This window comes from Portunus trituberculatus, chromosome 33 (assembly GCF_017591435.1).
Source record: "Portunus trituberculatus isolate SZX2019 chromosome 33, ASM1759143v1, whole genome shotgun sequence".
Taxonomy (NCBI): Eukaryota; Metazoa; Arthropoda; class Malacostraca; order Decapoda; family Portunidae; genus Portunus; species Portunus trituberculatus.
In genome coordinates, this window is record NC_059287.1 from 9,470,196 (window position 1) to 9,490,195 (window position 20,000).

Sequence of the window (20,000 nt, forward strand, 5' to 3'; positions counted from 1 at the left end):
TTCCCTCTCCCTTGCTGGTGTTGATAACTTGCGTTGAGTATTAGTTATTCAGGGCGGGTTTTTATGCATTAGTAGGCAGCATGAGTCTACAGGAACACTGGCAGAGAGACAGAGAGCAATGACGCTGTGTATGTATTAACGAACAATTGGTGTGTATCTTTGTCAGCTTTGTATGTAACTCTGATGAAGGATTGTGTTAATGTAGTGAAGTATAAGGCAGAGTTGAAGAGGGTGCAGGAGGGGTGATCCTGCAAGGACCAGTATGGATTAGAAAGGTACAAAAAAGATTATGTGGACCAGGTGTGTGTGTGTGTGTGTGTGTGTGTTGTGTGTGTGTAATTCACTGTTTGATCTGCTGCAGTCTCTGACGAGACAGCCAGACGTTACCCTACGGAACGAGCTCAGAGCTCATTATTTCCGATCTTCGGATAAGCCTGAGACCAGGCACACACCACACACCGGGACAACAAGGTCATAACTCCTCGATTAACATCCCGTACCTACTCACTGCTAGGTGAACAGGGGCTACACGTGAAAGGAGACACACCCAAATATCTCCACCCGGCCGGGGAATCGAACCCCGGTCCTCTGGCTTATGAAGCCAGCGCTCTAACCACTGAGCTACCGTGTGTGTGTGTGTGTGTGTGTGTGTGTGTGTGTGTGTGTGTGTGTGTGTGAAGTGTTAAGGGAAAGTTTTAGCCATGTATTTGTTTGATTTACGAAGCAAGTTAGTCATTTGTTCATTCTTTCATTTACTGATTGATTCATTCACTCATTCACTATTTCAACTTTTCATGAATTAAATCAATCAGTCTGTCGGTTAGTTAGTTAATTAGATGTCCAGTCAGTTTGTTAAGCAGGCAGTCATTACTACTACTACTACTACTACTACTACTACTACTACTACTACTACTACTACTACTACTACCACAACCACCCTTTACTGAGACAAACATCCCTATCATTAGCACTCCTATCATCATTCTGTGGCATATGGCAAGGAGACGGAGAACGTTTACCAACACCCAACACACCCACACGCAAGAGAAAACCTGTTTGTGGCCCTCCCGTCTAGACATGAACGTTTACTCACCATGACCGCAGCTACCCTGGTCTGTGCTGGTCTGGAGAGGCGAGAGGGATGCGTGCGCTGTTTGGTTATGATAGTGACCGCGCTGTTTGTCCCTTCATCGCCTCTGTCCCCACCTTCGTCATCCTCGTCGTCGCTAGCCCCGGATCGCCAGCGGGTGTAGCTTTCCATGGTTATAGCTACACCCCTTCTCCCCGCCTGGCCTCCTTCGGGCACTCACCAACTCACCAGCTTGTCATGTCATCAGTTCACCAGCTCATGTCACCTTGGCTTTGAATCCTCAGCCTGAATGCTAAGTCGGGAGAAAAAAATGTTCTTATATTAGTTTTGTTTGTAATTTACGTGGTTGATCTTGAGGAAGAGGTGAGTTTGTTCTATCTTATTGATTTTCGTTTTTTTTGTCAATTAAACATGTTTATCTGAAATGGACTAATCTGGCTTTTGTGATTGATCATATATTTCTTAAAGGATACGTATTCAGTAACACTCCCCCACCTGAACCTCATATTTCGCTGAGTGGTGTTAATTACATGTGAATATGACACAAGACCACCTGTATTGCATGTCCTTCAAGTAAGTCTATTTCATTATTATTTATTCCACGAGGCTGACTGAATAATTTCCTCCTGGTTATCTTTTATCTTTCCGTGTGACTCAATACGTGAATCATTTCCTGCGGCATGGATGCACCGTAGGAATGTATAAAAGTAGCTTTTTTTTATTCTATCTATTTTATATCTTTTTACTGCATTATCATCTGCTTGGAATATACTTGGTTTATAGTATTGTGTTGGGTATCTAAAAGTCTTTAGTGTTTTTTCTTCTTTTTTTCTTTCTTTATTTCTCTCTCTCTCTCTCTCTCTCTCTCTCTCTCTCTCTCTCTCTCTCTCTCTCTCTCTCTCTCTCTCTCTCTTTAGTTTTTCTTTCAATATTTCAGATGTGATGCGCCCTTTTTCTTTCCTTTCTTTCCTTTTTTTCTTTAGTTTGTTTAATCTCTCTCTTTCTATCTCTTTATCTTTGTTTCTCTCTTGATCTATGTATTCATTTATCTTTGGTTTGCATGACAGCTTTCTCTTTCTCTCTCTCTCTTTCTCTCAAGTATAATGTTATGAACTTTCTTTTCCCCTGCTTCCTTTCTTCTTTGTCTTTCCTCCTTTCTTCCTTCGTTCCTTCCATTATTTCTTTCGCCATTTTCTTCTTTTACCTTGTAGTTCTCTTTCTTTATCTGCCATCCTTCCTTCGTCCCTTCTTTCTCTTTCAAGGGTTGGTTTGGTCTCTCTCTCTCTATCTATCTATCTTTATATATTTCTCTCGTTCTTTGGTTTGCATGACAGCTTTCACTTTTTCTTTCTTTCTTTCAAGTATAATATAATGAACTTCCTTTTTTCCCCTTGCTTCCTTTCTTCTTTAGTCCCCCAGGTAGCTATCATTCCTTCTTCCTTCCTTCCTTCCTTCCTTCCTTCCTTCCTTCCTTTTCCTTCCTTTCTTTCTTTCACCCGTTTTTTTCTTTTGCCATGCAGTTATCTTTCTTCATCTTATCTTTCTCTCACGTGTGCCTGGCAGTTCAAAACCCAACATCAATCAAAGGAATAAAGAAGAAAGACGAGGAAGAAGGAAACAATCAATGCTAAGGTGTACGTGATCATGCAGGCGTGTTGAGCTCTGTGTGTGTGTGTGTGTGTGTGTGTGTGTGTGTGTGTGTGTGTGTCTCCTGCCCGCACTTCACCCGCGCCCTTGACCTCCACACAGCAAACATCAGCACACGCCACCCTGTCTACGTCTCTTCTTGTACATTTAGATCCCTTGTACGTCTTGTCTTGAGTTTGCGAGTCTCGTGTTCTTGCGTCGTTATGTTCTCCAGCGTTCTATATCGTCCTGCCACTCTGCTACACTGTTTTAGGATACCGTTACGTTGTTTTTACTGCTTCTTTTGCATCGTCTCTATCACACAACGCCACTGGTGCTGTTTTAATGTAACTTTTCTACTATCATACTGTTTTACAGCATATTGCAGTGTTATTATCTTGTATATAACTCTTACGTCATCATTCTTTTGTACTTCCTAATCGCATTGTCACGCATCGCACTCAGGACACATGCCTATCACACTTACACACCACTACACCACCACATTACAACGCATTACACCTTCACGCACCACCAAATTCCAGTACCAACGCGCACTACCACTGTCATTGCACCAAACACACACACACACACACACACACACACACACACACACACCACACACACACACACACACACACACACACACACACACACACACACACACACACACACACACACACACACACACACACACACACACACACACACACACACACACACACACATCAATGATACACAATTGGCAACACTCGCCATTCATATATTGTGTAACATGAGAATCTTCCTGAAATGTCCACCCTTTCTCTCTCTCTCTCTCTCTCTCTCTCTCTCTCTCTCTGGAAGTGAGAGGCAAAATATTTCATTAAATTTCACATCGTCACTCTGTTTCTTATTTTTCTCACTTACACATTTACTTGAAGTCTGACCTCTACGTCCTCACCGGGTTATAGAAAAGAAGAATCGTGTCTGTTTTGCTTCTTCCATTCCTGCTTGCCTGTGTGTGTGTGTGTGTGTGTGTGTGTGTGTGTGTGTGTGTGTGTGTGTGTGGACAGCAACTCAAGGCAGACCCCCAGGCAGGCTCTGAACAGTGTCGGGGATAAGCACATGTCCTGCCGCGCCGCACTCCACGTAGCGCCGCGGCTAACCCACCATCACTCGCTCACTCGCTTCACTGGTCGGGCCCCGGGGTTACAGTGAAGATTTCCCACAAAGCCTCAAGGGCACCGCACCATCCCCACTGTGAGCGAAAACTTGTGAGATGGTGACTGCTGTTGAAACGCTCTGCTCTTTCACCACGACTATTTTTGAATGCCGCATTGATGATCAGACTGGTTCTCAAGAGTGTTTCTCCTGGTGATAACCTAAGGATCTTGTTAACTGTCACTACAATCGTAAAAAAGCATCCTTAAAACCCATGTCACGTTAAGTACAGCATTTTATAAGTAGTGGAGGTGCGGTCAGATAGGTGTTTCAAAATATGATCTAACAGAGTCGCCGGCACGAGGCTTGGCGCTGTGTTATGTGAGTCCCCGCAGGTGATTATCCACACTCACGTGCACAGGAGGGATAAATAAAAGAAAATGACACGAAATTACCCACTTAGAACGAATATCTCTCGCTGACTCGCCCTCTATAATTCACCTTTATATTTACGAATTGGTCTGAGCGGCAACAACCCACAGGAACACAGGAGAGGCAGCAGGTAACACACGGACCCGGCACATCACAGGCTACACTACCACTAAGACGTCTTGGCGAGGCAGTGCACGTCCTCTCCTCCTCTGAATACAATGTTATACTCCACCTCACATTCCCCTTCCACTTTATTCAATATAATTGTAATTAGCAGGCGAACTAACGCTACTGTATTACCTGTGGGGGTGAATGAAGGCCAGACACGCGAGACATCTAGAGGAATGCGTAGAGCGACCAGCACACACACACCTGGATAGTCCTTCCTTGCAGGTAATCTTTGTATATACCTCCAGGTAATCACGCCCCTCGCCTCACGTGTCCCCGCTGACTGTATGGTGTTACAAACTGGCGCATGTCACTGCTATCCCTCACCATGCACTGATAAATTTCCTATACCTTACTTTCATTCAACAGAGTGGGCAGACTAACAGACACTGGTAAGACTCAGCGAGGACTGACCAGAATTGAAACCACCCGCGCTCCTCTCACTCACACACACACACACACACACACACACACACACACACACACACAGACTGACTGGCCTCGCATCACCGACTTACTTGACATGCTGCTGAGAGGAACAAAACCGGTATGCATGTGTCAGGGATATTGCTCTTCAAGGTTATACATAAATCCTTTCACTAAGACATCCCCTACTACCGTCCCCATGTTTGTTTTTGCTACTGACCCAAGGGTAAATGATAAGGGAAAGGATGTAAAATGTTGTGGGATATATCTGAGGTGTAGAAATGCGTTTAGTAAAGAGAGTATGGAAAAGATGGTGGTGTAAAGGGATGCTAAAAATAAGATAGACTCAGTAAGGTTGGTTTTAGAGGTGATATGCTCTCATATATGTAACATTAGTTTATTTACGTTTTTTCTTATTGTTTGTTTATTTGTTAGTTAATTGTAGGAGTTAATCTATGTCAGTTAGTCAGTTAGTCAGTCAGTCAATCAGCTAGTTAATAAGTTCAGTCAATTAGTGAATCAGTCAGCCAGTCATTCACTCAACCATTCAATCAATCAGTCAGCTGATCAATCAGTCAGTGAATCAGTCAGCCAGTTGGTCGATCAATTAGCCAGTTAAACAGTCAGTCAGTCGGTCAGCCAACCAGCCGCCTCTTCACACACAACCTAGTTCCCGTCACGCCAGGAAGTCCCAGATAGAAGACTTCTTGTGCTGTGCGTTCCACGGGTGTCTGGCGAAACAAGAAGCGGCCACTGCATCACACTCACACGCCGCCGCCCTGCACCCTAAATTGTCCACCCCTGCAAGAAAGACCACGAAACTAACAAAATCTGAAAACTGCTTGGAGGAAGAGAAAAGTGCAGGCATAGAAAGAAATAATACTAAAACAACAAACCAACCCGTGATAGGTAACCGTACAAATGACTTACCGCAGAGAAGGTGTGTGCCATTCCAGGACCATGAGTACCTGACGAAGCCCGGCCCGAACCAGGAGGAGGAACACGCTCCTTCTCTGATTGTGTCGTAGCAGCTGTCGTGATTCTTGCAACACCTGAAACACAGCGTCACCTTGTACTGTACAATGTTACGTGACGCAGTGTTGAATAGTGTGTATTGTGTGTTTTTTATTTGATTTAGTGTGTTATTGGTATTTTCTGTCTTGAAAGAGAGAGAGAGAGAGAGAGAGAGAGAGAGAGAGAGAGAGAGAGAGAGAGAGAGAGAGAAGGTGGGGAAGGGGGATTAAAAAGTTGCATACAGGTAGTACAAAATCTCTCTCTCTCTCTCTCTCTCTCTCTCTCTCTCTCTCTCTCTCTCTCTCTCTCTCTCTCTCGCTCTCATTAAACCACAAGCAAATCTTTCCTAGTTCCTCGCAAAAACAGTTTTTTAGAAGATGTCACAATTACCCCTAAAATTTTCATAATAATATAATTGTACCTCAAAGTTTCACCTGTCCCCCTAATAAGTGACACCTCAAAACCTCCCATAGGATCCCCTAAGAAACTTTCTTACTCCCGTTTTCTACACAAGATTCTCAGGAATATTTAAGGAAGACTAACCTATCTACTTCATCCACCACGGGGTAGTCTCCGCCTTGAGTGCCGCAGTGGTTGCCGTAGTTGTTGTAAAGGAGAGCCTCGCGTTGAGTTGCGAGCCTTATCATGTCTCCAAATTGGCCAATGGAGCGACGGTGGCGGGGAAGATGTGATGCATTTATGTCGCCTTTGTTTCTGCCTTCTGTTGGGAATGAAAATATTAGGCTACTTACGTAAATTTTTCTTTCCTTTCGCTGTATTTTCTGTTAATCAGTTATTTAATAGTTAGTTTATTTCTTTGTTTCATTAATCACTCCTTTTTTTCTTTCATTAATTTTAATTTTTCTTTCATTTATTTTTCTTATATAAGTGGGACACCTGTTATCTCTCTCTCTCTCTCTCTCTCTCTCTCTCTCTCTCTCTCTCTCTCTCTCTTACCCACAACGCAGAAGCACAGCAGCATAACGAAGACGAGGAAAGGAAGAGGAAACGAGAGCAGCGATTTGTCACTCATCTTGTTCGCTTCTTTTACCGTTATTTCTTTCTTTCCGCGTCTACCGTAATTTCTTTTCTTTCTCTCTTTCTCTCAAGTGACTTTCCTTTTCCTCCTGGTTAAAATAGAAAAGATTATTTTTTATTTTGCGCTGAGAGAGATAGATATAGCCTTGTTCATTTTTTGTGTCCTTTTTATCTCACAACTGTAACATTCACTTTTTCTCGTTTCCTAATGAATTTGACAATATAGTCAGTCAGTTAGCCAGTCAGTAAATCACCCGGCCAATCATTCAGATAATCAGCCAATCAAGCAACATTTAATAACTAGTAAGTCAGCCAGCTATAGTCAGTTAATCCGTCACCCACTCATTCAGTCAGCCGGTAGATTAGTCAGCTGTTATATGATTATCCAGTCATCAGCCAGTCAACCAACCAAACTGTCAGTCAACCAGTAAGCCACCCAGTTGATTACTTAACACCTAGTCTTCTGCATCTCAATCTTACCAGTACAGTAATTTGTGTTCAATAAGTCAGTGGTAGGAGCACAACGCACACACTGAAGGGTCCAACGCTACTCACTACCCAAAACATTTCATGTTTATCAAAGAGGCCACACGGTTACGTCACAGCCATGCAGTTACCTCACCCGGGTCTTATGTAGCGCTATAAACTCTAGGCCCGTATTCAGAAACGCTTTGCTCTCTCTCTCTCTCTCTCTCTCTCTCTCTCTCTCCCAATGCTACAGAAATTTTTAGACGGGTTCTTAATGGTGGTTTCCTGTTTATAGTGTAGATATATCGTAAATTTGTCACTACAACTGTAAAAGTAACCTTAAAAAACCGTGTCACTTCAACTACCTACAGCCTTTTAAGGTATTGGAGGTGCAACGTAGAAAGATTTAAAAATACGGGCCATTTTACTCAAAGAAGCTGCAAGGAGGGGAGTGTTGTATGCAGTGTTGCTCTGTGTTTCATAAGTGAGAGAGAGAGAGAGAGAGAGAGAGAGAGAGAGAGAGAGAGAGAGAGAGAGATGTATAACATTTTCCGATAGCATTGTTTATTACGTAATGGTATGTGGCGGTTTAGTGGTAGCAGCAGTAGGAAGAGAAGGAGGAGGAGAAGGGAGTAGGTATGCAACAAAACACACACACACACACACACACACACACACAAACGAAAAACTGAAAAGGATGTGTCCCCCCCTCTGCCCCCACCTCTCTCCCTCTCTCTCTCTCTCTCTCTCTCTCTCTCTCTCTCTCTCGTAATATACCTTCCTGCACACACACACACACACACACACACACCGCGTAGAGAGGGCCGGGTTCCAGTCCCGATAAGCGGTGAGGCAAATGGGCAAGCCTCTTAATGTGTGGCCCCTGTTCACCTAGCAGCAGTAAATAGGTACGGGTTTTGGCCTCGCTTTCCCGGTGTGTGTTGTGTGTTGTGGTCTCAGTCCTACCCGAAGATCGGTCTATGAGCTCTGAGCTCGCTCCGTAATGGGGAAGACTGGCTGGGTGACCAGCAGACGACCGTGGTGGTGAATTACACACACCATTAACTTTTATATATCCTTGCCATGGTTTATAATTCATCTTCACGTCCTTCACCTGAATCATAACCATTGGTGGTCTTGTATCTAATCAGCAAGAAGGATTCGGCAAGCGGGATTTAAAGGCGCACTTTGAGGTTGATATAAAAGCGGCGATTCCCTCTTGTCATGCGCCCTTTGCACTTACTAATATGGCGCCGTTAAAGCCTTCACATAAAAATGACGCCCACCGTTTCCATTTCTCAGACATCTATCTATTTGATAACCTTGTATCTAGAGCTGTCAGTATATCACTTACGCTGTTTCAGGTATGATTAATGAATGCTGGTCACTCATATCTGTTAGATGAGAGAAAGACATTAAATTAAGCTCATTTCCTTTGTGTGTGAGAGAGATCGAGAAAGAGAGTCAGTGGGATGTATTTTCCGGAGAGAGAGAGAGAGAGAGAGAGAGAGAGAGAGATGAGTAGGTATAGTGTATGTAGAGAGAAATCATTAGTAAAATAATTAAATAAACTAACTCTCCTACATGAGACCAAAGGAATTATTATATATTTCCGGGAAGAAGAGTGAGAGAAGAGGAGGAGCTACCTAGGATTCAATGGATGATATATGGAGTTGGGATCGTTGAAGAAACCATTACCAAGAAGAATAAGATGAACTGGATTTTCTTTGCGAAACCAAGGCAAGTATTTCCAGGAAGGAAAGAGAGAGAGAGCAGAAAGAAATGTTATCATCTTATAATGTGTGGAAATGAGATAAAACCACTTGAATGATAATAAATAGAAATATAATGGAAAATGTTCTTTTTGTGTGATGGAAAGGAGAAGATGGAGAGAAGGATAAGGAAGAAAAGAATACAGCTATGATTGAAATATGGAGGGAAGCTAGAACCAGACAAATATATAACACGTTCTTTGTGAGTGCAAGGGCTAAAAAGAGGGAGAGACGCTGGTGGTGGAGGAAAAGAACAATACTATAACTAATCCATGTATAATCACAGGAGGAACCATTAACAGTGAAATAATATAAGTTTTTCATCTTTATGAACTTAAAAGGGAGGTATTTTCCAAGGCGGTGGGAGGCTGGCGGGAACGGGAAGACATCAGCTGCTGTTGCCTGTGTGTCTGTGTGGGCTGTGTGTCTGAGTGTGAGGCCCGGCACATTGCACGCATCTTCCCCCACCACCTCACTCACACCACCCCACACCTCTACACTCCACACCAGCCCTCCACACATTCGGGTAAGTGGCTGGGAGTAGATAAATGAGGTGATTTATCCCTGTGTGATGTAATGATGGTGTAAAATGGTGAATTTCTCCTTCCACCCGTGTTACGTTCCCTTCTCAAGCCCCACCACATACTTTGCTAAGAGGTACGTGGCCGGTCAGGTGGAGAAATAGTGTTATAAGGCTGTGTAATGAGAGAATGGTATCAAATATTGATATTTCCTTTTTATCGTGTTGCCTCCACCTGTTCTTCCTTCTGTCTCTCTCCTCTCATCTTTTTCTCCCTCTGCACCTGCTTTTCGTTCTCTCCGATCTGGTAACTAGTTCTTCTCTCACCTAGTTATGCTAGCAATGTTTGATTGGTGTGTCTAAGGAGGTCTAGCCTGCGTAAGTGCGTGCTCTGTATTTTATATATTTATTTTTTTTATTTTTTTTTTTTATTGTGTGTGTGGATGTTCTGTGTACTCACCTGGTTTACTCACCTGGTTAGCCACCCTTAGCTCCCAAACCAGAAAAATACAATGAAGAGTAGGAAAAAGGTAGCTAGGAAAATGGGTACGCCAGTCAACTTTAGATGTAGATTACTGGATGATTGTAGCAAACTGTGAGTGGACTGGAATGTGTACCCATTGAAACTGTTCAGAAATGCAGGATATATTATTGTGCAGCAAACAGCAGCACATGTGTGTATGCATATTACTCCACAAAGTCGTACAGAATGTCGCCTAAATGACTGTGAAGGGCTGATTTGAAGGAAGTGTAACTGTAATGTATATTTGTTTAGTGCAATCGTGTGTGTATTTGTGTCAGATGTGTCACATGATCATCTGTATGGTAAGTATTCAGTAGTTTTGCCTGTGTTGCTTCCTCTAATGTTTGTGTGGTATGCTGTGTTTTAGTGGAATTCATACAAATACACTGTTCCTTGATATTTTCATGGGGTCGACTTGAAGATGTGTGTTCCTAGCAGGCATGGCATTACCCCTGCTAAGTTACTTATGAGACAATTAGGTTAATTGGGATTGTAATTATTCATTGTGGGAAGTGACCCATAGTGGCTTATGTAATCTATCACTATTCCTTTCTAGGACAAACAAGTGTGGGGATCTGATTGGAAGGCAGAGTGTTAAGCTGGGGAGGTCCAAAAAGGATTTATTAAACATTTAAAAGTTATGGAGGTAACACCACTTTTTGGGGAATTTCTCTAAAAAGAAATAGTTAACTGAGAACATGAGCCTCACCACACAAGAGGAAAGAGAAAAGTTTTTTAGAAGAGTTATAGGAGAGAGAGTCAGAAAGTGGTATGTGGAAAGAAGAAATACGGAGGAACCCCTAGAGGGAGCAGTGGGTGGACCGTAATGTATACTAATATAGATGGGATACTGTCAAGTAGATTGGAATTGCAAGACTATATGATAGTGGAGAAGCCTGATATAGTGTGTTTGACTGAGACAAGATTGCATGAAAAAACAAAGATAAATTTGGATAATGAATATAATATATGGAGAAAGGATAGAGAGAGTAAAGGTGGAGGAGGAGTTATGATTATGACGAAGAAATAAATAAATGTGGATAAGGTTTGGTATGGGAAGAACAACGCAGAAGTGATAAGCATAAGGATAAAAAGTGATGGAAAAGAATTAATAATCATGGTGACCTATGTACCTCCTAAAACAAATTCTTGGACATTAAGGAATACGACAATATGATCAAGGATACTTTACAGAGTTTGGAAAGTGTATTATCTGGAAAAAGAAAGGTGATACTAGTAGGAGATTTTAATTGTAAGGAGGTGGATTGGGAAAATCTAGTAAGTGGTGTTGGAGAGGAAGCATGGGGAGAGAGATTTCTTAATCTAATGATGGAAAATATGATGGAACAGAGGGTGAAGAAAAATACTAGATATAGAGGAGATGATGAACCGACTAGACTGGATTTGGTGTTAACAAGAGAAGTGTACCTATGTGGAGATATACAATACAAGTGTCCTTTGGGAAAGAGTGATCATGTGGTTATGGAAATGCAGATAGCAACAACACAGCGAAGGAAGGACGAGACATACAGGAGTGGTAGATTGAATTATAGAAAGATGGACACAGAAAGTTTGAAAAATTATTTCAGAAAATTAGATTGGGAGGAGATGTTACAAATCAGAGAAGTGCAAAAGAAATATGAGATTTTTATGAAATATTATAAAAAGGAGTTATGAAATTTGTACCAAAGTATAAACCGAGAGAGGAAGGAAGAAAGGATTGGTTTAATGCAACTTGTGTTAAGGCTAAGGAAAAGAGAGATGTGGCTTGGAAAAGATGGAAAAGAGCAGGAATATACTAAATAAGGAGAATTATAGAGTGGCGAGAAATGAGTATGTGAGGGTAAGGAGGAGGAAGAAAGAAAATTTGAAAAGATATTGTAGACAAGAGTAAGGAACATCCAAAATTGTTTTACAGGTTCATAAATGGTAAACTTAAAAGAGAGAGTCCATTGAAAGATTAAAAGGAGAGCAAGGGATAGTAGATGACCCTAAGAATATAGCGGAATTGCTAAATAATAGGTTTCAGCAAGTATTTACTGAAGAAACAATGTTTGTAAAGCCTCAGAATGTACAAGGAAATGTGCACATGGATGACATTAAGATACCTAAAAGGAGTTATATAAAATGTTGGAGGAACTTAAAGATGATAAAGCGATGGGACCAGATGAAGTTTCAGGAAAATTATTGAAGGAGTGTAGAGAAGAATTGATTGATCCATTATATGATATTATAAGGTGTTCATTAGAAACAGGGAAGTACCAGTAGAGTGGAAGAGAGCTGAAGTGGTGCCCATTTATAAGGGAGGCAGTAAGGAAGAGCCTCTTAACTATAGACCTGTGTCTCTAACAAGTGTGGTCGGTAAGATTTGTGAGAGGGTGATAAAGAAATATTGGATACGGTTCCTGGAGGATCATAAGTTATTATCGGATCATCAATTTGGCTTCAGGAAAGGGAGGTCATGTGTAACAAATCTACTGAGCTTTTATTCAAGAGTGGTTGACAAAATACAAGAGAGAGAGGATGGATGGACTGTGTATATTTGGATTTAAAGAAAGCTTTTGACAAGGTACCTCACATGAGACTGTTATGGAAATTAGAGATTTATGGAGGACTGAAAGGAAAAGTGTTAAAGTGGATGGAAAACTACTTGAGATGGAGGGAGATGAGAACGGTAATAAGGGATGCAAAGTCGGACTGGTTGGTGGTGGAGAGTGGAGTCCCACAAGGCTCAGTGCTGGCACCAATACTTTTCCTTGTATATATTAATGACATGCCAGAGGAGTAAACAGTTATATTAATTTGTTTGCGGATGATGCGAAGTTGTGTAGGTGTGTGAAGAGTGAAGAAGATTGTGAAATTTTACAGGCAGATCTGGATAAGATTTGGGAGTGGAGCAAGAGGTGGCAAATGGAATTTAATCTGAGCAAAAGTCATGTGATGGAGATGGGGAAGAGTGGAAGACGGCCAAGAGGGTCATATAAGATGGGTGAAGAAGTAGTGTTGAAAAAGGTGGAAAAGGAAAAGGATTTGGGAGTGATAATACAAGACCATGGGCAGTTTGAGGCTCATATTGATAAGATGTTTGGAGAAACGTATAATTTGATAAAAATATTGGATTAGCCTTCCATTATATGGATAAAGATATGATGAAGAAATTAATTAGTACGGTAATTAGACCAAGATTGGAATATGCTGGAGTGGTTTGGTCCCCTTATAAAAAGAAGCATATAAGGAAGTTGGAGAGATTGCAGAGAATGGCAACAAAAATGGTTCCGGAATTGGCAGAAATGACCTATGAGGAGAGATTAAAAGAAATGAATTTGCTTACCTTGGAACAAAGAAGAGAAAGAGGAGATTTAATACAGGTTTATAAACTGTTGAACGGACTGGATGAAGTGGATAATGAGCAAATGATGTTGAGAGAGGAAAACTTAAACAGAACTACAAGATCGCATAGTAAAAAGATAGCCAAAGGAATATGCTTGAAGGATGTGAAGAAATATAGTTTCCCACAAAGATGTGTGGAGGTGTGGAATGGTTTGAGTGAGGAGGTGGTGTCAGCGAGGAGTGTGCATAGTTTTAAAGGAAAGTTGGATGTGTGTAGATATGGAGACGGGGCCACACGAGTATGATACCCAGGCCCTGTAAAATTACAACTAGGTGAATACAACAGCTGCACGATCCTAACCTTTTGAAGTGAATAAATCTTGCTAATTCAGGTTTTTTGTGCCTAACTAGGGCTTCACCTCTCCTAGACACTAACATAACCTAACCACTTTGAAAATGCTTCCACTGGATTCCACCTTAAGAACACTAACCTAACCTAATCAAACCACTTTGACTGTGCCCTCTCAAGACCCCTCACTTAACTTTAACCTAACCTAATCCAATGTTTTAGTTAGGTTTGGTTTGGTATTATCCATTGTTGCCACATGGCCAGGTCATTGATATGTGGTACTTAATGTGAATGGAGTCTCTATTTAATGTTAGGTATTATGTATGTATGTATTATATTTATGTCATATGGTTCCTTATTTTTTATTGTATTCTGGTTTCTTTAATGGTTTCTTATTTTCTCTGTAGTTGTCTGTTGTATCTGTTTTTCTTCTGGTTATCTTTATGTTCACTGTTATAAGATGTTCTGTTTTGTTATCTATCTTGTTTTCTCTTTTCTGATTACTTACAAGATGTTCTGTATTGTCATTTATTTATTTTTTTTCTAAATTAACTGTTATAAGCTGTTATGTTTTATTGTTTATTTGGTTTTCTTTTTTTCTCTTCTCTATTATTAGTTTTTCTATTTTGTTGTTTATCTGGTTTTCTCTATTCACTGTTGTAAGCTGTTGTGTTTTGTCACTCATCTAGTTTTCTCTTATATTGATCATTATAATGTGTTCTGTTTTGTCATTATTTGGTTTTTCTTTTCTGTTCACCTTTATAAGGTGTTCTCTTGTGTCATTTATCAGGTATTTTTCTTTTCTGTTCTTTTATAATGTGTTCTGTCTTGTCATTTACCTGGTTTTCTCCTCACTTATAAAGTGTGTTTCATTACAGGTGTGAGGCCAGCCCTGGCACCATGGACGAGAGCAGTGCTGGCACCAGCAGCATAACAAACAGCACAAATGGCTCGGAGAAGAAAACGGGAGGTGGACTGCGGAACTTTCGAAAGGGCAAAGGACAAGGTGAATGTTGCTAGTGTTTAGTCAGTGTCCAAAGAATTGTTTTCTTATTTATCTTTTTATCTTTGCTTTATTCATTTACTTATTATCATGATGGGGAATATATCTGAACAAACAGAGATTGAAGAGAGACAATAGATGAAGTATGAGTATATGAATAAGTGTAGATTTTTTTATGCTGTGTGTTTTGTGTTTCTTTTGTATCTGTCAATTATTTTATTTGAAATTGTGGCTCAGTGTTTTGTTTTTTATTTGCTCTTTTATTTATTGCTTAATATTGTAAGATTGCTTTCATCCCTTTTCTCACTCATGTTTGTTGACAGGCAGTATATTTTTCCATGTGTGAAATCAGTAACCTAGGTAAAGTGATGATAATAATGGCCAAAACTTCATTCATTCTTTATTCTCACTGTTTGTTTGTTTTAGCATTGAATGTAGAAGGATTTTATTTTGACATTTTCTGTTTTTTTCTTTGTTACATTTTTTTAGTTTCTCTTCTGAGATTTTTTCGTAATGAGAGCAAAAAATCAGAGGAGAGTAAAGAGTCCAAATCTTCCTCGCCGCCCGTCAGCACAACCAGCAGCATTGACGGTGAGTGCTGGTGCCACCATCACCAACACCACCACCACCAAATTACCATCTTATTGCTTTAATCTCCTGGTCATCTAACACTTTTTAATCACTCCTCTACAGGAAGATTCTTGAACTTTTATCACTTCACAATTTTTATCTTATCACTGTCAAGGTTGCTCTACTGGTGATCTACTGGCTTTTGTTACTGAGTAATGGTCATCCTCTTTTAGAAATTTTAGTGGAACTTTTGCTGTTGCCTTAGACATATCAAAAGCTTTTCATAGAATCTGGCACAAAGCTGTAATTTCCAAACTACCATCCTAAGGCTTCTATTCTCTCTGCAACTTCATCTGAAGTTTCCTCTCGGACTGTTCAGTTGCTGCTATGGTTGACAGTCACTGTTCTTCTAAATCTAGTATCAGAGTATTCCTCAGAGTTTAGACCTGTCATCCACTCTCTTCCTATTATCAATGATCTAAAGTCTAAACCAAGCTTCTTGTCCTATTCAGTCCTATGGTGATGATACACTTTTCAACATCCTTTCAGAAATTACCAACCCTTCAGGAAGTAAAGAGTAGAGATGTACCGATACCAAAATTTTGGCCGATACCGATACCACCTAATTGGGCTGATATCGATACTACTACTTATAGTGATTACTGCACTGGACACCTGGATGAGTTGGTGGACGGCGAGCGTTATCAGATGGGAGGCTTTGTTTTGGGGGATGCTGTAAGTCCTGAAAACGTTTGTGAAATAGGAGCAATTCTAGAAGCTTTTTGAAGCCATTTGCAAAGGTAAATTACTCAGTAATTGGAATGAATATCTTCTCAATCTTCTGATTCTTGTCAGTTATTTTAAATTCTTACTTCTTACTCCTTTATCGACAATTTGGTCTTGTGCTTTTTCATTACTAGTTTTATTGACGATATTTTGGCGATCAAAAATATTTTTTAAATTATTAAAATTGTAAAATAGACACAAAATATTAGCAAAAGAAACTCATTTTGTTGTGTATGTTTCTCTTTAATTAAATCCTTTGATATTAATTCATTAGACATTAGTAGACCAATTCAGAAAAATGAGGTTTCACCTAATCTTTTCAATTAAATAGAAAAAAGTTTAGTTTATTCTAAATTTCTAGTGTATTGCTATGATCTTAAATAATTAATATGCAACAAATTATGCACAATGCACATGATTACAAAACAGAATCGTTACTTTCTTACTTATGGAATTTTTACATCCTTAGGTTAACACAAGTAACTAAAAAATTAAACTTGCATTGAAATTAATATGCATATATAATTCGAGCTTCCACCTATTCCAGTATGATATCTTGGAAAAGGCTAGCACTAGCACTGTTAATTATAAATCAAATAAGAATATGCTGTTATTTACAATAATGTAAAATGCCTAACTAACTATATATGTATATATATATATATATATATATATATATATATATATATATATATATATATATATATATATATATATATATATATATATATATATATATATATATATATATATATATATATATATATATATATATATATATATATATATATATATATATATATATATATATATATATATATATATATATATATATATATATATATATATATATATATATATATATATATATATATATATATATATATATATATATATATATATATATATATATATATATATATATATATATATATATATATATATATATATATATATATATATATATATATATATATATATATATATATATATATATATATATATATATATATATATATATATATATATATATATATATATATATATATATATATATATATATATATATATATATATATATATATATATATATATATATATATATATATATATATATATATATATATATATATATATATATATATATATATATATATATATATATATATATATATATATATATATATATATATATATATATATATATATATATATATATATATATATATATATATATATATATATATATATATATATATATATATATATATATATATATATATATATATATATATATATATATATATATATATATATATATATATATATATATATATATATATATATATATATATATATATATATATATATATATATATATATATATATATATATATATATATATATATATATATATATATATATATATATATATATATATATATATATATATATATATATATATATATATATATATATATATATATATATATATATATATATATATATATATATATATATATATATATATATATATATATATATATATATATATATGTGGAGGAGCAGCGTCTGACTCAGAGACAGTGAGAATGCAAGGTGACTCATGACTGACCGTGTGACAGGATGCTGGAGTTCAGCTTATATGCGTTTCATACATGTCCAATTTAGAGGTTGTGGCTTATTACCACAGAAAACAGTATTCTATGACATACGGTAATCACCACGGAAACTTAATACGCCGTATTATATTAATTTGGTATCATCAATATCTTATATTGAATATATCACTAAGTAGTAAATTCCTTTTAGGTATCGGAAGTATCGACATAAAATAAGCCGATACCGATACTGATACTGATACCCAAAAAATGGGCTGATACCGCCGATTCCGATACCGATGCATCGGTACATCTCTAGTAAAGAGATCATGCAGGGAAGCCTCAGAATGCCTGACTTCTGATATCTCTCTTATTCCTGCAGAGCAAAACAACTGAATTCCTTCCTCTATCAACTTAACACAACCTTCTAGACAACTATCCCTCTTCAATGACATTCAATTGTCTCCCTCTTCTAGCCTCTTCTACACTGAATATCCTTGGTCCAACTTAACTTCACTGGAAATTCACATCTCATCTCTAGCTAAAACAACTTCTATGAAGTTAGGCATTCTGAGTTGTTTATGCCAGTTTCTCTCACCCTCCTAACTACTAACTCTATACAGGGACCTTATCTACCTATGTATGGAGTACTCTTTGCAGTTCCACTCACACCATTTTATTAGATAGGATGGAATCAAAAGTTTTTCATCTTATCAGTTCCTCTCTCCTGACTGACTGCCTTCAGCTTCTTTCTCACCACTACAATGTTGCATCTTTTACTATCTTCTACCATTGTTTTCTTCATGCCAATTGCTATTCTGATTTTATTAACTTCATGCCTTCCCTCCTGTGGCCTTGCTGCACAAGACTCTTCTTTCTCTCACCCCTATTTTGTTCACCTCTCTAATGCAAGAGTTAACCAGTACTCTCAATCAGTCACCCCTTTCTCTGGTAAACTTTGGAACTCCGTGCCTGCTTTTGTATTTCCACCTACCTATGACCTAAACTCATTTAAGAGGGAAGTTCCAAGACATTTATCCCATTCTTTTGGCAAAATCTTTTGACCTTTTTTGGGAACCAATATCTCAGCAGTTCTTTTTATAATACCAATTTTCCTTGTCCCTGGCAGGTTTTCCCTCCTTGGTTTTCCCTCAAATACAATGAAGACTCAATACTCGAACATATTAAAAGTCAAACTGTTCAATATTTGAACTAAAAAGTTTGATTTAATACTTGAAAAAATATCTGATAGTTGAATGTTCACACCTATGGTTGTAAACAAAAGCTCCCTGTCCTCTCCCCCCCTCCACTAGTTGTGCTGCTGTGGTTGTCAGAATAACATTCGTATGTTCTGTCTGTAGTTTTTCATTTATAAACTTGATTAACACCAAAGGCTTATTTGTAGCAACAATATTTGGTAATTGAGGGGCCACACACATGGTTGTAAACAAAGCTCTGTCCTCTCCATCCCTGCTGCTGCCATTGTCCCGTTCTGATACCAGTAATATCGGTATTCTGGTATACCAGATACCGGTGTGCATCCCTTGTCTTGCCGCAGTCTTGAGAAAAACAACATTCTTTTGCATTCTGTTGGTAGTTTTTTAATTTAAAAACTTATAATATAACATAACATAACATAACATAAATAATAGGATAACAAAGGGCCACCAGGGCCCATCTAGGTTATCCTGTATCAGTCGCACAGTGACCTTGTCATCAGTACTTAAAGATACACTTACAAGTACACGATACATTATATACTAATTCTAAATATTTGGCCCATTAACAGGGCTAAGTCCTGCAGTGAATTCCTCTACAATTTGTGATCCCCATACATGGGGATCATGTCTTGTTTAACTATAATAGTAAATTTCTTATAAAAACTATCATGCAGCACTATACATAATTATAAATCTAATAAATTTAAGTGCTTATCTAATCTGTTTTTAAACATTGTCAAACTAGTGCTATTTACAACCCTCGCTGGCAATGCATTCCAGAAGTCTACCACCCTATGACTAGAGAAATATTTTCTTATATCTAACCTGCAGCCTTGCTTTCTAATCTTCCTGCCATGATTTCTAGTCCTACTTCCCTCCTCTAAGGTAAAGAAAGATCTCACATCTATGTAGTTTGTATCT

At 38.2% G+C, this 20,000-nt stretch overlaps 3 protein-coding genes across 9 annotated transcripts in view; 1 reads left to right on the forward strand and 2 right to left on the reverse strand.

The window, feature by feature from the left end:
• LOC123512401 (aminopeptidase NAALADL1-like) overlaps positions 1-4,887 on the reverse strand; it is a 25,972-nt gene extending 21,085 nt beyond the window's left edge. Inside the window, exons 1-2 of one of the 5 annotated variants that reach the window (XM_045268785.1) lie at positions 4,592-4,887; positions 1,094-1,382 (exon numbers count right to left, since the gene is read on the reverse strand). In XM_045268785.1, the coding sequence (XP_045124720.1) occupies positions 1,094-1,261 (168 nt within the window). In that variant the 5' untranslated portion in view covers positions 1,262-1,382; positions 4,592-4,887. Of the gene's footprint in view, positions 1-1,093; positions 1,383-3,625; positions 4,319-4,360; positions 4,482-4,591 lie in introns of those variants that run through there. The other 4 variants (XM_045268788.1, XM_045268789.1, XM_045268786.1 and 1 more) reach the window with 4 other exon arrangements.
• A 353-nt stretch (positions 4,888-5,240) lies between these two features.
• LOC123512403 (basic phospholipase A2 acanthin-1-like) lies at positions 5,241-7,545 on the reverse strand. Its single transcript, XM_045268792.1, has 5 exons — positions 7,418-7,545; positions 6,857-7,026; positions 6,443-6,620; positions 5,816-5,937; positions 5,241-5,686 (listed from the first exon to the last, which is right to left on the reverse strand). The coding sequence occupies exons 2-5, from the start codon at positions 6,930-6,932 to the stop codon at positions 5,562-5,564; spliced, it is 501 nt and encodes a 166-aa protein (XP_045124727.1). The 5' UTR covers positions 6,933-7,026; positions 7,418-7,545; the 3' UTR covers positions 5,241-5,561.
• A 1,869-nt stretch (positions 7,546-9,414) lies between these two features.
• The window catches only part of LOC123512400 (SWI/SNF-related matrix-associated actin-dependent regulator of chromatin subfamily A containing DEAD/H box 1 homolog), a 43,405-nt gene continuing 32,819 nt past the window's right edge, over positions 9,415-20,000 (forward strand). The window contains exons 1-3 of one of the 3 annotated variants that reach the window (XM_045268783.1): positions 9,415-9,703; positions 14,778-14,905; positions 15,392-15,493. In XM_045268783.1, the coding sequence (XP_045124718.1) occupies positions 14,800-14,905; positions 15,392-15,493 (208 nt within the window). In that variant the 5' untranslated portion in view covers positions 9,415-9,703; positions 14,778-14,799. The other 2 variants (XM_045268782.1, XM_045268784.1) reach the window with 2 other exon arrangements.